This window comes from Gadus chalcogrammus, chromosome 9 (genome assembly GCF_026213295.1).
Source record: "Gadus chalcogrammus isolate NIFS_2021 chromosome 9, NIFS_Gcha_1.0, whole genome shotgun sequence".
Lineage (NCBI taxonomy): Eukaryota > Metazoa > Chordata > Actinopteri > Gadiformes > Gadidae > Gadus > Gadus chalcogrammus.
Window position 1 is genome coordinate 19056460 of NC_079420.1, and position 18057 is coordinate 19074516.

The window sequence follows — 18057 nt, forward strand, 5'->3', positions numbered from 1 at the left end:
ACCACTATAAGTCGGGGCATGTGGAGAGTTTTAGTTACGTGCCATCTCTATGTGAAATCTCTGTGCCGAGTTCCATGTGCGGGTGTGGTGACGTATATCATATGCGTTGAGAGCAGCTAAGAGCTGTAGTTCACAAAGCGGCCTCACATAAAACCTAAAATTATCAAACTTCTCCACGAAATGTTTTAGTTTTCTTTGCATGAAAAAATATCATTTAAATCCACAAACAACATGTGTAATCCAGGGCATATAAAGACTGGGACCAGAAAATAATTATTTTCTCTCCATTGACACCCATTCATATTTTTCGATCTCATAGGTCCCATGAGCCCTACCGGAAAGGGCGTTACTTCGCCACTCCATAGGCCCTGGCTGTTTCCCAAAGTGAAGGCTGCAGCCTTGCTAGGACGCGTCCTTGCTAGTCGTGTCCTATGGAGATGAGACTAGAGTGCTAGCTCGAGTGCTTCCTAGCGTTTGTAACGTCTGACTTTGGGAACGACTTGGTAGTGTGGAAGCGCTTCCGCTTCCGCTTTTTAATACTGCGTGTCAGCTTGTAAACACATGTCAGCAATCAAGCTGATCGATATTTATTTGACTTTTGTCTGTTATGAATGCGGTCATGTCTCCTTCGCATGGAGCCTCTTTGGGGAAGTCACAAAAGCTTTGTTGTGGTTGATGGAATTGTCTTTATTAAAAGGAAAATTCATTCAATTTTTATAAAACTAAGTGAAATTGTCTGAGAACTTAATTCATGCATCACATTTACAGTACGGTTGATTACTATAATGCAGGGGGGAAAAGACAAAGAAAGAGATGATAAACGTGTATTTATTTGGATATATTATTTAACTGATCCGATTCATTCATTCATATATGCCTACAATCTACCAGTGCTTTGAACACATAAGTATATCATATAAAATACAATTATATACGTTCCTTAAAAATTACAAACATTGCAAATGATCGGTTGTGCATTCATTTTACAACATTGGATAGTGGCACTATCCCTTCCACCGGTAAACATGTTTGTGCGCCACCCTAAGGCGCACAAAAGCCTCCGTTTGCTGGGCTGACCCTAAAAAAAACGATTCAACACAAACATAAATAGGTATAGGCCTACATAAATAATGTAATCTTGTGAGCGAGTAAATTGACATTGGTGACAGTGGTGTTTAACACCAGCTACGTCCTTGCAAAATGCACGTCCTTGCAAAAAAACACACACACACACACACACACACACACACACACACACACACTTTAATTTATTTTCTGTACATAATAAAACCATCCTGGAGGAAATTAAAAAAATATATACTGAAAAAACCCAATCTATTCCCCAGGCGCCCTCTTCTCAACCCAGTAGCTGGATGCAGTCACCTGGTGGCGAGGACGAGCTCTGGGACCCAGTCCTCAGCCTTGCACGGTTAACCTTTCTTAGAGTAATGACAGAAGGTCACAACATGTAAAAAAAAACAAAAACATATAAATACATGAAACATGTATATAAATACGAGACCATAGACTTTGTTTTCTTTATTTTAAAAACAAAATACACGTAATAAGTATAATACTAAACCATAGACTCCCATCAAAATAGAAAATAGGGAAGAAAAAATAATAATAGACAAAGCTAAACTCAGCTTGCAAGTTAGTGACGGGCATAAATTTATATTTACAAAAAATAGTATTTCAAGTATTACAATGAACACTAAACTGTACAAATACATATCTTATTGGCTGGAGGGTGCTTTGAGATATGCTCGACATGATCCACTGATGACAATTATTTCCTTTCTAATTCTCATTTTAGAAAGAAAAGCGGTGTGGGGGGGGTATTACTTATGTTTGCTACTACAGTTTCCCTGGGAAGAATAAAGTATTTATCAATCCATCCATCTTTCTATCCTTCCCAGTAATGTGGTTTACTGGTGATGAAAAGGGATGAGCTTTTTGAATTTATGTCCAACAGAGTCCTTATCCAGACTCTCTGTTGCCCGTCTTGCCAGATGGTTCATCCTTATTTTACAATATAAAGAGGATGCCATTTTCACCAGAAGATGTACGTGATTGTCGTCAACAGTGGTTTCGAACATGTGGTTGTGCAGCTGAGGGAACAATGTCTTACCAGCACTGTATTCCAGTACTTGAGTGACAATGGCTGAAATTATAACATTGCACTGGGGGAGTGTGCCGGAAGTTGTTCTCAAAATTCCCTGAAGGCAACGCTCCGACTCCCTGCACACAGCAACTATCCCGGCAGATGGTTTGGACAAACCTCCACGATTCTTTAACAGAATGAAGGGATGTACGGTGGCTGAAGTAAGAGCGTCCGCGCAAGGCATGCAGGTATGCTTTTCCTTTAGCTTTTGGACCACAAAGTCAGCAATGTAGTTGATTGCAGCATCCTTGTAGTCAGACATAGAATCAACATTTGGGCAGTGCTGGTATTCACGGTCACATTGCTCCACAGGCTTCAGATCAAACCTGCGCAAGGTGTTCGCCGCAGAAAGTGTGACATCCATGATGGTGGTATTATCACGTAGGATGCAGTTGCCTGTTCTTGTCTTTACTTGGGACAAAAGAAGACGCTTGTAGGCAGCTGTAAACTGTCTTGATGTGGGATTGTTGTTGAATCCACCACATGCTCTCAGACAGGAGAAGAAAAGCTCAAGGTGATCTTGGCTCAGCCTGTAGGTGAGGAGATAACTGCATGGTGCGTTTGGCTGGATGACCACTTCAAGGAAAATATTCCATGCACTTGCGCAACTGGCAATAAAGCCAACTACACAAGTTTTTCTCGGGCCTAAATGCACCAGCCTGCCTTTGCTGTCTTTCAGTTCCAAGAGTGACCTTTGGGCCTTTAGCAGGATTTCCTGTACCCGGTCTTTGTTGGATATCCTCATTGGGGCTTTGGACCCCTTCCCCAAAGGGTTCCTGCTGTTAAGGACATCGAAGGCGGCATAAATGGTTCTCAGGAACTTAACTGTCTCCTCGCACCCGCTGAACTGTGGGAGATGCAACTGTGTGTTACAGTACTCAAGAGCATCTGCTACACTGCTGCTGAACACCTGTGCCGCAAGCTTCACCTTCATCTTCTGTTTCTCCCACCGTACATGAGCCATTTTGAACATCTCTTGAAGTTTATTCAACTCCTCAATGTATTTCCAACGGATTTCACCATTTGGAGTTTGGAGGAAACCTTCGTCAGCCAATGTGTTTCTGAGCAGCTTCAACATATGGTTAACATCCAGAAGCACATGAACCATTTGTGATGGATCAGCAGGATGTGCAAAAGAGGATCTCATGTTATTGACGTCCAATGTTGCTCCCAGGGCTCTCAGCATGGAAAAGTGGCATGATGGTCCATCGCACGTCAATGAGACTGTACGAACTCCGGTGGTATGGAGTCGATGAAGGCATTCACTGATGATGTTGGCACGCTCTTCACCAGTCATTCCGTCAATGAGGAAGTAGGCAACAGGGATTTTCCAGGAGTCGTTGATGGCTACAACCATGAGGACCAAGGCACCTTTGGCTGGTGGTAGACTGTCATCAACAGTGCCACAGCCAAGGTCCACATATCCATGGAATCTTCCAGCTGCATGTTCCACGTGCTTTCGAATGGCCACTTCATCCAACATGAGAGCACCCAGGGTCTCCTTTCCTTCAACCATTCTGTTCTGCGCATGACACGCAAGAGCAGAAAATGCAGGTTTTGTAAAACCAGGATCCGCAGAAATGTGGCTGTACCACGTCCGGATGGTGGCGGGATGGGGCAGTACAAGGTCAAAAGCTTTACGCACAAAACGATACGCTTTGGCGGAATAGAAGTGCAGAGTCATTGCAAATGACCGCAACTCCTCCGACACTTTCAATGTTTTACTTTGCACCCTTCTGGAGAGCAAGGTCTTATGGACTCCACTGAAGGAGTTCTCCAGCATCTCTGCACAGCCACTAGAAATGAGCAGTTTCTCTTTGAGAGAAGTGATGACCTGAGTTAGGCAGGAGACTTTTATCTTAAAATTCCTACTCTTCTTCCTGCTCTTCTGCTGCACCAATCTAAGTTTTTTTCTAATAGATCCCATTTTATTTTCTGCCTTTCTTTTGAAAGATATAGGAGATTTCCTCATTGCATAATAATGGTCAGCATGGTGCGATGTTGTGGCTTCAGAATCATTAACCTGTACCTTAACAGCTTCATCCACAATAACTGAAACCTCTGTGGCTTTCGAAACATTAACCTGAGCCTCATCAGCTTCATCAACAACAACTTCGACATCTAAAAAGACTTTGCAGTAATTGTGTTCTCTATTCACATTAATAAGCGCTGCCCTTTCCTTAGATGGTGATCCAGGGTTGCCAAAAAGGGTGGGGGTCGCATCTGGCTTGAGATTGCGATTGATGGTGAAGCAGTCCTCTGTGAAATGGCGGGCAAAGATTCTGCTAGATGTATTTGGTAACCACTTCTTGCGGTTTATGTTTTTCAACCACTGGCCGAGCCTTTTCTTCTTTTGGAGCGGGAAACTGTGGAGTAATTATGTTTATTACCTTCAAGGGTATTTCAAAGTCATTTCAGTCAACAATAGGATGGAACACTATCGAATAGTAAATATATTATTAGTGCAATCTCAAGTTAACACGCCCAATAATCATCTACTTCTTTTACTTTGAACTGCATTGTATGTCAAAGGTGCTACATAAATAAAGTTAAGTATAAGGACAATTCTGCTGCCTGTACCTTTTGCATGTTGCATGTTTTAAAAATACAAATCATTTTATGTATTAATCAAATAGTCAGTGGAACAGAAATAAACAAATTCCATAATATCTGAGTAATAACAAAACAATATAATAAAGTAAAAAAAAGTGATGGCATTCTGGTAATCCCAATAGTTTGCAACGGTCATTAGTATAATATTTAATTTCATCTGTAGGATTCTGACTGTCAGTGTGAACATAGGGGTTATCTTTTTGATCTAAAACGATCACACAAATAAAATGTGAGATTTTGTGCAGCATTTGAAATATATCAAAACAATATTGCCTCCTTTTATTTTTAACTTTAATTATAAGTAGAAAATGCATTTCCTGCAGAAAATGCGATGAGTGCTGTAGTGCCAAGTAAAAAGAAAAAGTAAATGTTTGGAAACAAATAAAGTGACCGCTAAATGAAAAGCGCAAAGCATTGCTAAAAATGCAGAAATGTAAAATGAATGGAACTGAAGAATCGGAAATGTCAAATGTATTGCCCTGCACTGTGAGTGAGTGAGTGAAAAAGACCATGGGTTCAATTTTCGCCGGAATTACACTTTAATGATCAACCGATTCAGAACAATGCGAGTAGTTTCCATAAATGACTCGTTAAACCGGCTTGTATCACCTCCTTAATATTATAAATAAACCATTTAAGTGAATATGCATGCTCATACAACAATATAGAATAGTGTGTATATAACAAATGCAAATCACTTCAATCGAAAGTTAAAAAAATGCATCGCTAACCTGATCGTTAAGCCCAACAAATGACTTGGCTCCAAGCTAAAATGCTGTAATCCATTTGGATGGTACGCCGGTGCGTGCAAGTTGTAAGTCGCAAATCTCCCTGACTCCTCGGGAGTCCAGCCTTCTTCTGAGATGCATTTTTGACGTAGTTTCCAGTCTCAAAGCATTTATAGCGTTCCTGTTCACCTATGTGATTGTGTCACGAAATTGGCTAGTCCTTGTTTATTTTTTAGCTACATTAGCCTCTTTAGCAAACCAGCCCGAAACCAAACTACACAACTTTGCATTGTATTGCACGCACAGCAAGACCATGCAATGTATAAATTGGTGACCGGAGTAAAGTAGCAATGTAATCAATTGTGTAAGAGCATTTCCAATTAAAAGGACCAACGTGGTACAAATATAAAGAAAAAAAAGAGGCTAATGTGGCTAACAATAATAGCAATAGCACTTTGAGATCATTGAATTTATATAAAGTGCGTTATAAATAAAAATGTATTATTATTATTATTATTATTAATAACAATAAACAAAATGAAACTCGGAAGGCTGGCGTCCGAGTTTTCAGGAACACACCATGAGGCAGAACGTACTACTCTTCAACAAAAATGGCTGCGCCCGTATAGAGATTTATTTTCTTTGTATTTGTATCACGTCGGTCGTTTTAATGAAGGTTTTAAATGCTTTTACACAATTGATTACATTTCTACTTTATGCCGGTCACCAACTAATGCATGTCGGTCTTGCTGTGCGTGCAATACAATGTAAAGTTGTGTTGTTTTCGAGCTGGTTTGCTACAGAGGCTAATGTAGCTAACCATAACAATGACTAGCCAATGAGAAACGGGAAATATACTACGACCAAAAGGAAATGCAGCCAGAAAGCTGGGAGATTTGCGACTTGCACGTACCAGCATAAGATCCAAATGGATTACAGCATGCTTACAGTGTGGTGGAATAAAACTGTTATTTGACGATAAAGTTTACTTTTTATCATAAATTATTAGTTTAGAAATAATCTTTCACAAACCTGTAACGGGACACCTTGCTTTCCGATCGATTCACGCAGTTGTTAGCAACACAGCCCGTCATTTTCGTATTGATTGATGATGACTATCTTCTCAACTGAGTTAGGTGAAAATGGGAGAATGTCAGCATGATCATCAATTTATAGAGAACAGATTCCCCACTCCGATACCTTACCGTGGTCACTGTCACCGCTAGGTCCATGTGCGCAGCGTCGGCTCATCCAAATTGCAAAGGTACCATGGACCTATAAAGAAAAGTTCCGCGTATTAAAACATGGATCCCATTCACTCCTATGAAAACTGCTCCCTTGTACAGCGCAACATCAAGGATATAAAGACTTCCGCATCGTGGGAGCTTAGGTACGCCCTTACTGCATGACGCGCAGTGCACGTTTCATGATGTTCCGGATGTAGAAGTATGGGCAATGATCGCAAGCAGAGGAGCGCGTCCAACAACTGAACCAGTCAAAAAATCGCTCTGCGACTTTTAGTGATAAAAAAGTCATCACAGGGCCTAAAAACCATAAACGTAAGTAAAAGGAAAAACCTTTGACGCCAGAAGTTAACGGAGCCGTGCACTGAGCCCTCTCGGAGACCGGGCCAAAACAACATTTGTTTCACTACGACTCCTTTCAGCTGCCCACCCCTCCTTCTCCTGCAATAAAATAAAACCAAACGGCTTATAAAACGCTTGAGGTAGAGTTTTGAAAAGAGAAAACTATCATTTTATTAGTACATAGTGTAAAGATAATTATGAGACTTTGATTGATATCCAGAAAAAAATTGCCGAGACACATTCCTGTTCCCCGCTTATATTAGAGTGAAAGGAGATATCTGCTTCTGGGTCGCTATGAATCGAGGGACCCGTCCACAGCCCGCCAAATCAACTGCATTACCAGACTTGGCCACTAACAGTGCTGGATTGCGGAAGAAGGCACTGCTCCTGGCGGCCGGTTGATAAATTATACCATAGGGGTTGGTGGGTAATAGCAGAGAATGTCTATGATACGTAGACGGGCTCTGGTAATAGGTCCATGGCTCAGGTTGGGTCGTGGCCCCGGTCCCCATCTCCCTCTGCTGGATGGCCTGTGTCAAAATCCAAAATGGAATGGACAAATGACTACAGCAGCCCAAACGATCGTAAATGCTTTGCTTTGTCAAAACGGCTATAATCCCAATATATCCATGATTCATTTCACTAGCAAGACTGGTACCAGATAGTATAAATGAATCTATATATCTATTATATAATAATTTATGTTCAAACAAAATATTAATTTAAAAATACATAACAAAAGTAAAGTATTATACATAGCCTAAATTGCCATCTGACATTCTAAATCTCAAACTTTATGCAGATTAATGTTTTTACGTAGAACATATATATAAAACTGCTTAGTCTAATTGTACCCACATTTGCCTAAAGGTACCTTGAATGAGGATCAGAAGACCAAAGCAAACACACCACATTGTAATGAATTGCTGTTTATTGTATGCTTTTGATAAAAACATTGGTCTACCAAAAACCACAGAGGAGCACATCATGCTGGGTTTCAGGACAAAAAGGTGTTGCTGGCACCCCACGGAGCAGTGCAGGCATCGGGGTCAGAGTCAGGGCTGTGGCCTGTCGGAGAAAAACCTCCACATGGTAGCATTCAGTTATTGCAACAGAATCTCTCCTTTTTGATCACATTAAACAGAACTACCATGCAGTGTGGTGCCCATTGTACAGCACTGTTTGTGTGATTTATTATAAGTCAGGCATTCAACACCCTCTCTCATGAACTCATTCACACACACACGCACACACACACACATATACACACACACACACACACACACACACACACACACACACACACACACACACACACACACACACACACACACACCTGTATTTGGCCATGGTATCAACAGTCAATGCTCAAACATTTTCGTTTTTTTTCTTTTTCAGTTATTTTGTCAACAAGCCTAGTGTCGAAAACCTTTTGGTTTTGCCCATGTCATTATTTTTTTTTGCAAACATTTTCATCCCAACAACACATGAATAGAGAAATAAACATTTAAGGGCCACTTTCTGCCAAGGGTGTGAAATGTGTACTTTCTTGCTGAAATGTGTTGCAGCACTGAAGCAGTTGAAAAGAACCTTCAGCTAGGTATTTCTTGGGACAATTGAGCATTTAGTTAGACCACCGAACAAATTGGCAAGGCGTCTACATCTAATCACAGCAATATGATGTATGGGAAATTATTAAACATGGGTTTTATTGTTTGGAGTACATAATGTTGACATCATCCAAATTTCCATGTGTAAAACTGGAATTCTATCAGTGTTTACTGCCTTAACAGAGAATAAATAAGTACTTTATAAGCCATCAAGTCATAGTGGCCAAGTAAAAACTGCTTTTCAATTACTAAGGTTGTTTAATAAATCATACAAAAAATGGTTCATCTTGCTCAGTTCCTATAAGTAAAATCAAGAGTTGTTGTATAGCTTTAAGGCAGATCAAGAAAAGCTTTGCACATCTCTGAGTATAGTTACGTACTTTAAAGGTAGCTTTGCATGTCAAGTTTACATCTTTCCTGAAAATATAAGTATTTTCCCCTTTCTGGTGCAAAAATGTATGCAGACATCTTCATAATAAAGCAAGAGGAGTAGAATCAAGATGTACAGTTACAGAGCGAGTCATTACCAGGACATAAGCAGTGGGCTTTTCAACCCTATCATTTACTCAGAGATGCTGTGGTACAACTTAACATTTTTGAACCAACTAAATTGTTTAATGGTATAATTACTTAATACACTGGGGGGGAATCGAATCATTGTCAACATTTATGCAATCAATCCTTGCAGTAGGGCCAAAGCACTCAATGTTTCCAAAATAAATATCCACATCGCTAGGAAAATTAACTTGCTACATCAATACAGAATAGTCTTGCTTATTTGATATATATATATAGTTCTGTTCATCGCTTTTGTAAACTTCACCACTGTCAACTACCGCACAGTACCATTTTGTCAAGCAAGTGTCCTTTCTAAAAGGAAAAGCAGTTTACTGTGCAGGGTACTAAATCCAGATGCAAACGGGCCTTACTATGTGCACTTTCCGTATGCTGTTTGATATACAAGGGAATAATGAAATCCCAACAGCTTATACAATTTATTGTGCCTGTAAGACCTCTCCAATTACAAATAATGGTACAAAGAATAAAAACACGCAAATCCCCATTCACAAAGTGCAGTCAGCTTCAACTGGCTTTTTTGGCAGGGGAGCCTATTGAGATGATCTGCTCTAGCTTGCCATTTAACATCAAACTATCAAAAGAACAAGCTACTGCATCTCACCCCGGCCGCATGTTTAGCAGCAGGGCTTAGCTGTAGTAATTGACCATTGACACATGGCCCCTTATGGCCTTGAGTCTGGTTGGTTACAAAACAAGAACAAATAGACAGCAGAGAGCCTGTGAAATCGTAAAGGAAGAGCCTTCCTATACCATAATGCGACCAGTAGTGAAGCTCTATCCCGTAGTTGATACCAGAAGTAAATATGAACATGAGCTAAAAGAAGGTATATAAACAGTATGGGCAGCATCGTTTGGAGGATTGGGTGAATAAAGAAAACCATGACTGGAAGTGAGGGTAGTTAATGGGGTACTAACTACAGGTTAAAATATGAAGTGGAGAAAAGAAAATTATTCAGAGTTTTAGTTAACTTTGGGAGTGACATTAAAGGGGAATATCTTACTTTAAAATAAAATAAATGGTTTGGAGTACAAGTCTGAACAAAAATACTAACATCCCTCTGAAATGAGTTACACACAACTTTTCAGACCCCTGGAAATATAAATATTAGCAGAAATTGGGACTTCAGTTTGTTTCCCGATGGACAGGCGTCTGAACTATAAGGAAAGGAAGGCTTCATTCGAGCAGTCTACCCCAGTGCTGGTGACAAATATATAGCTAGTACACAATCTTCATTCTTTTAATCAAGGTTACAAAAAGCAAAAACCATTTTTTTTATTTTTTTTTCTTTCTCTGTGACGAAGTGTGAAGCGCTTTGCACCTCTGCGCGGATCCTTCCTCTCTGGGGCTACGCAGCCACTTTACTGTCCTTCTGGAACAGAAACACACCGGGGGTTACCAACATGCAGAGCCATCGGGCCATCGCTTTAGCAGGCAAGAGCCTGGACCTTTTTTGCCGTTTTATTTAGCGTACTGATAACTTCATTCGTGAGGCTGAATCCAGTTCCGTCCCTCATCAGAGATCAGGACACAATACCTAGTCGAGGAGAACGGCTAACACGTTACTCATCAGAGATCAGGACACAATACCTAGTCGAGGAGAACGGCTAACACGTTACTCATCAGAGATCAGGACACAATACCTAGTCGAGGAGGACGGCTAACACGTTACTCATCAGAGATCAGGACACAATACCTAGTCGAGGAGAACGGCTAACACGTGACCTAGTCGAGGAGAACGGCTAACACGTGACCTAGTCGAGGAGAACGGCTAACACGTGACCTAGTCGAGGAGAACGGCTAACACGTGACCTAGTCGAGGAGAACGGCTAACACGTTACCTAGTCGAGGAGAACGGCTAACACGTTACCTAGTCGAGGAGAACGGCTAACACGTTACCTAGTCGAGGAGAACGGCTAACACGTTACCTAGTCGAGGAGAACGGCTAACACGTTACCTAGTCGAGGAGAACGGCTAACACGTTACCCTGAATTCCGGGAGGTCTCCAAACTCCCGTCCCCCCTGGCTGCCTCTGTAAAGTCCCCTGTATCCTCCTCCGTGGGGAGGTCCGAAAGACCCCCGGCTGGCCGAGCGGCCCCTGCCCCCGCGGAATCCCATGCCGCCGCCGCCGCCGCCGCCGCCGCCGCGGCCCCTGTAGCCCCCGCGGCCGCGGTTCGACCGCATGGGGATGCCGAAGGTCTCTGCGTTCATCCGCCTCTCCTCTGCCCAGGTCTGTCGCCGCTCCCTGCAGGAGAGATGGGATCCAGCGGGGGCTTAGTGATCCTGCTACCACCAGCCTGCTATTGGGAAATTGCTAAGCAGTTCGGCCGTCCAGCACGGGCTGATTAGGGATGAAGATCTGTTGACTGCTGCCATAACTAAAGCCCGGCTGATATATTGGCGGGCCGTCATATCGGCCGATAGTAGGCATTTTCCAAACTATCGTATCGGCCGATTTATTAATATATTATTTTTTATTGTTTTTTTTATTTTGGTTATTGTGTTTTTGTTCAAAGGACTTTGAGTTTCATATCTTAAGTTTGTATTTTTATACATTTTATTTATCAGAACTTTAACAAATTTTGATTTGGAATTTTCTGTTGTGACAATAAAACAATAAAATAGCCACAACCAAAGCTCTAGGATGAAACCGTACCTTGGAAAAACAGAAATGCCCGATTTCTCGTTCGCCTTTCTGTAAAAGTGATAAAGATATATAAGTAGAAACATATTTACAGGTCAATCACTTTACAAAATTGTTCAATTAATTGTTACATGAACCTGAAGCTCGGCTACCATTTGTCATCCTACAATGCAAATTCACCTGGTAATACCAGTATCATGACAATGTAACATGGTAGTCACCACTAAGTGCCAGCGGCTCAACTCCATAAACTATAAAAACAATGTGAAGGATCAGAAGATCGATACCAATAACGGAGCTGTCACGTTAAAATTGTACCGGGGGCGAAAATTGTACCGGCCTACGTCATCGTTTGTTTACATCCTGACAACCTGCCCGGCAATAGACGACGCGATGCAGAAAACATGTTTCCAAACGACGAAATAACATAATACAGATAGCGGATCGCTATCTGTATTATGATAGATAGTGATAACACTTGTTTTTACTTTATATTTGTATTGTATTTAATTGTTTAATCGAAACAATAAAAAAAATTGCCCGCGAAACGGGCGATCGCGTCAAATGACAAATGTTTTGCCCGCGAAACGGGCGATCGCGTCAAATGACGTAGGAGGGTTCTTGAAACATAATACAGATAACGGATCGCTAGAAAACACTTGCTTTTACTTTATATTTGTATTGTATTGAATTGTTTAATCGAATTTAGCTAGTAAACTGAGTGTTTTAAGCAGGTTTCATAGTCTAGAATGTTCAAGAACCTTCCTACGTGATTTGACGCGTCATTTGACGCGATCGCCCGTTTCGCGGGCAATTTTCTTTATTGTTTCGATTAAACAATTAAATACAATACAAATATAAAGTAAAAACAAGTGTTATCGCTATCTATCATAATTCAGATAGCGATCCGCTATCTGTATTATGTTATTTCGTCGTTTGGAAACATGTTTTCTGCATCGCGTCGTCTGTTGCAGGGCAGGTTGTCAGGTTGTCAGGATGTAAACAAACGATGACGTAGGCCGGTACAATTTTCGCCCCCGGTACAATTTTAACGTGACAGAGCCCTAAATATACCGGTGGCTGCATGTCTGGTGTGGTGTGTACCTGGTGTCGTCACAGGAGATGTTGTCGAAGAAAGACTTGGTCTTGTCATAGTAACAGTTGGGTCCCAGGGGATCCCCCTCTTCCTCGGCAGGACCCTCGGTGGTTTGGGGCTCCAAACCAGAGTCTGGCTTTTCCTCTCCGTTCACCGCCTTTTCCGTCTTGACGACCTTATCGTCTGGGCGACACGACAGCAGCATAAATCACTTCTTAATGGTCAGCGGGATCCCACAAGGGAATGTACAAGCTGATAGGGCTGTGCGATATGGGAAAAAATTAATATCCCCGATACATTTTCTCCATTTCACGATATACAATATATATCTACATATTTTGAAATCTCCTTTAAAGGACCCCATGAAATCGCACTTTTAACCTTTACTGTTTTCACTACAATCCCTGTAGACTATATACCATTCTTGGTTAACTTCCCAGGTGGTTTCCATCAAAACATTTTATATTTTCATGTTAGTGATTAATCACATTAATAGGCTTATAAGCATTAAGGCTTATATATTAAAAATATTTGACACAAATAACTAATTTAGGCAGTATTTCCTTTATATGTAGGCCATTTTAATGAATTAAACTCAAATATTGTAAACTCATTTTGATACAATGCGTTCGATATTTTTGAGCCCATTGAATTTATTTAGGAATTGTAGGTGTGCTTCCCTCTACCCCCAGCGCCTTGCAGGGGTCGACAGATAACTCCTCTCCCCAACAAACCACGCAGTCACGTCCCAGTTAACTATTTATGGTTGCTTGAAGTAGGGTAAAACATTGATGTTTTCCGAGGCCAACTTAAAGCTAGAAAAGTAGCATAAGACGACTGAGCACCTTGTATTCCGATTGTGTGTGTAACTGTTATGGAGCGTGCAGCTGGTAACCTTGGCGACATCAGATCAGGCAAGACGTTACAAGCATTGGTGTGTTTTGCTGCACGTCCTCCTCTCGATATCCAAAAAACTGCCAGATCACTGATCCCTTATTAGTTATTTTAGGAACCAGCAGTTCGTCCGCTTCCATGTTTCAATTGTGGATTGAATTGGTTAGGATACACTGCATCTACACTGAGCCGGCCGGTGCTGCAAACCATAAGAAACTTGAAAATGAGTTCCCTCCCTTCCGCACCTAGATGTCGCGTGGGATTGGTTGGTGAATGTGTGACGCAAGTGTTTTCTTTACCCCTCACTCACGTTACTGCGGGAGGGAGAAAGCCACTGGAGAATGTTTTGAACACGAAACCAAGGCAAGTCTCGCCTGCCGCTTGAAAAAACCCAGGTGACCGTAAAATACTCGATACTTACGAAATGATAATTTCATGTATCGCACACAGCTATTTCGGAGATGTATCGAATATATTCGATATATCTTGCACAGCCCTACAATCAACCATGCAAAAGCAGACCCCTTTGAGAACCACTGTGAGAGTAATTTGTATCTCAGAGATTTGTGTAGCCCCCCCATCGAGCTTCTATGGCCTTGGAAGGGCCGGCCTGCTGATCTCAATAAGACTTCTGAAATCCATATCCCATTATGGATTGTGACATGTACATGTATACATTAGAAAAGTATTTGCTATTCATCTGTGCTTATAATAGCATGACAGATTAGGGCTTATGACAGGTTGGTGGGTTACCATTCTGCCATATCGCATCAGTTGACCCCCACCTATCAAATTCTTAGAATCAAATATCTTAAGTGCCTGTGACAGCTGTGTAGTACCTTTCAGCTTGAGCTTGCTCTGGAACTCTCTGTCGATCTCCTCCTTGTTGAATTGGGCATTGGCGCTCTCAAAGTCAAAGTCTTTCTCAAACTTCACCGGCCCGTCCCGGCGCACGTTGAAGCGCCCCCGACCCCGGTGACCGCCCCCTCGCCCGCGGCGGTTGGGTGGGGGCCCTGCAGCTGCTGCGCAAGGGCAAAAAACATTGTTGTTAAGATGTCAAATTACAATTGATAGCATTATAAAACAATTGTATGAATTGGTTGAATCCGCTTCAGTAAGGTCAGTAAGCCACAGCTCCAGGTGCTTCATTTAAAAACTAAACAAAGGTAGAATGGCAATGGTATGATTTTCACTAAATTAAATAGTGAGTACTATCTCCTGCAGTTAAACCTCCTATATGGTTAACCTGTGAAAGGATTTCTGCTCAGGTTAAAAAAATAAAATAATATAATATATAATATGATAATAGTCACTGGGAAAAGCCCTGCACTGGACTACCACAAGGCCCGAGCCTCCTACCGTCAGACGCTTGCCTCTTTACCTTTCAAGTGAACTTTGAGACAGCTTATATCCGGTTCCTTTCCTGACATGTAGAGTGCGGCCGTGATGCATTCATGTTTGAGCAGGTGTACACCGAGCAGAGGCCTCACCTGACGAGTTAAAGAAAGAGTGGAACGGCCCTGCGGTGGGAGCTCTATCTAGAGCAGCGTTGTGCGCTGCTGAGGCGGGGTGGGGCGCGGGCCAGCCCTGGCTGCTGCGGACTCCCCTGACAGGCTCACCCCGCCTTGGGTCCAGGCGTTCCTGGTGCGGGGCCTTCTGCGTGCCATGGTTGGCCATGGTGGGCGCCGTGCGGCCGTGGGCCGGGCTCCTGAGGGCCAGGCCGGGGGCGGGCAGCATTGTAGTGGAGGAGGAGGAGGTGGGGGCTGAGGAGGTGGTCTGCACGGCCTGCTCTAGCGTGGGGCTCTTCCTCAGGGGGTCCAGATTGGGGCTGCTACGGCCTGGAGGAGAACAAGAACTAAAACATGAGCGGGGGTGCTCAAAATACTGTTCAAATTAAGGGATTTTAGCACCAATATCGGTTGAGACAGGCGTTGTCTGTGTGGGCAGTCGGCTTCGAGAACACATCACGACAGCCCTACTGACTCTTACCGACGCCAACAGCGCCGAACTGTGGGGAGACCAAGGCGCCGCTGCTGAACTGGTTGTAGGAAGGCGCGGGGGCCCTGTTGAAGAGGCCATAGGAGCCGGCGGACTGGAACGGGGCAGAGGCAGTGGCTGGAGCAGGCGGTGGAGCAGAGCCCAAGGAAGACTACAGAGAGAACCAGAATTACCTAGCCATCTGAACCTTACCATGTCTTATGACTCAGAGTTATCTGAATTTAATTGATTTAAAATGTGCTGCAGGCAAGAGTTACCAAAGAGAAAACATCCCCTCCCTCTAAACATTTCTCTGTTATTGAGAATTGTTCCATTTCTCACACCTAGTTTTGACAGGCAAGATTTATTCCCCAAACCAACCATTGAAAGAATCGTAATTCATACAGAGGCAGACGGATAATATTCTCACAGCGCATTTCACTACCAAATAGCCAACGGGTGGTTTGCCGTTTTAAATCTTACCTACAGCACCTTTGAGGTAATAAGACTACAAACCTGGACGATGGCTGGGTCCTGCGGAGGAGCACTTGACTTGGGGGGCTCACATACTGTGAGGTCCTTGATGTCACTGCCTCTGAAGATGATGTACTCAAAGATCTCATCTCGGGGCGGGATAGGCCTATCGGTGGGACGGTCTTCCGTGCCAAAGGAACGAACTATAGAAAAGGACGAACACCACATTTAGAAACGTTAGGCCATACCAACCACAATAATGTTTAGCCGGATATGGACATACCACCAAGTTATGTCTCGTTAAGTCTTATCATATTCTTAAGATAGGTTAGTAAAAACAACTATGACCAGGGGGTAACTGGTTAACACGTAGTAGAATAGTCTGCTTCGCAGGCAATATAATAGATGGTAAAGGTGGTGGGAATGTGTTTCGAAAGGAGAACAATGTGATCAACTTCAACAATACACCTGTGCTCGGCCAACTCCCCTGCGTGGTGACCATGCCTATGTAGACAAGCTGGCTCGGGTTAGCAATGGTTCATAATCCTAGAAGTATAAAGCTAAATACTTTAGCTTGTAACCCATATATAAACATGCAGGGTAGCAGTTGCATTCTTTTTTGAACCCCTTCAAAAAAGTAGATTGACACATGGATTGTGAACCAACCGTGGCTGTTCGCAAACTACAATACCTGTCACTTCCAACTTATTACTGACGCGAAATTAACCCTATGTGCCCCAGACAGCTTATCCTGCATGTCTGGCACAACAACGGATGCATAGCCGTATTTAGAAAGCCGATTACATATTGGCGGTGTTCAATGCTAGTCGACTAACGTAAGCAGGGAATATCTCAACGTGAGTCCATGAGCTACCTCTCGCCAGTGCGACTGTGGAGTTCTCAGTATCGATGGTGTACAGAATCCCTTCGTAGCGGATCTCGGCCTTCGACACCAGGCTGATTTTGCTGCCAAGATAAGGCGTTCCTCCGCTCATCGTGGCGCTTTATCCGACAGTCTCGCTCAAGAAGAAATTCGACGCCGGTCTCAAACCCCGCAACAGAAATCTAAAAATATTGCTCCAACTTTCTCCAATAGCTGCTTCTCCGAGCCCCGATTTTACCACTCCAACATGGCTACCTCATTTTCCATCAAATCGTTCTCAGCGCGGGGGTTAATGGGAAATCATAATATCGCGCGTTTACACTCGCGGTCGGATTATAGAGCTACACATACTAGAAAAGACGGTGATCTGCTCCATATTCTTTTTGCGGGCAAAAACAAATCATACATTTGTCTACGTCTGTCGAATGCCACATTTTTGAATATCAGGAATGGAAATGATGTAGCTGTATTATAAGTGTTGATCTAATATAATCATTAAATCATTATTTATCTCTATTTTACCTAATTCCCTTTTTTTCCTTACAGTTGCCGTTTCAATACGTTTGTCAATACAATCCGAATAGGGAAACAGCTAATGTCAAGAAAAAATTAGAGGGTTAGGGTATGACTTGAATGAGTATTATATATATATATATATATATTTAAGTATTTGGCTATGAGCCTATTGAAAAAAAGTATGGGTAATACCTTGATAAATGTTTATTTGAATTATATTATTTTGATCTGTAAATATTTGTATTTTTATATTAATATCATATCGTATATTTCTTTTTATATCGTGTTTGTGCAT

The 18057-nt window shown here is 42.3% G+C and overlaps 1 protein-coding gene across 2 annotated transcripts; it reads right to left on the bottom strand.

Moving 5' to 3' along the window:
* Positions 1-7980: 7980 nt before the first annotated feature.
* lsm14aa (LSM14A mRNA processing body assembly factor a) lies at positions 7981-17528 on the bottom strand. 2 transcript variants are annotated; one of them, XM_056598619.1, is made up of 9 exons: positions 17238-17528; positions 16406-16566; positions 15902-16061; positions 15403-15750; positions 14752-14934; positions 13027-13201; positions 11935-11973; positions 11265-11523; positions 7981-10647 (listed from the first exon to the last, which is right to left on the bottom strand). In XM_056598619.1, exons 1-9 carry the CDS (start codon positions 17356-17358, stop codon positions 10627-10629), a joined length of 1467 nt encoding a protein of 488 aa, XP_056454594.1. In that variant the 5' UTR covers positions 17359-17528; the 3' UTR covers positions 7981-10626. The 2 variants fall into 2 exon arrangements, with proteins under 2 accessions (XP_056454594.1, XP_056454593.1); XM_056598618.1 differs by having other exon boundaries at positions 7981-10650.
* Positions 17529-18057: the final 529 nt, after the last annotated feature.

Excerpts from the sequence above, each read along its gene's own strand:
- lsm14aa (XM_056598618.1), bottom strand. The coding sequence starts at position 17,358 with ATGAGCGGAGGAACGCCTTATCTTGGCAGCAAAATCAGCCTGGTGTCG. Across the intron at positions 16,567-17,237 it reads CACAGTCGCACTGGCGAGAG|TTCGTTCCTTTGGCACGGAA; the intron begins GTAGCTCATGGA and ends CCTTTTCTATAG. Across the intron at positions 10,651-11,264 it reads GAGACCTCCCGGAATTCAGG|AAGGACAGTAAAGTGGCTGC; the intron begins GTAACGTGTTAG and ends TTTCTGTTCCAG.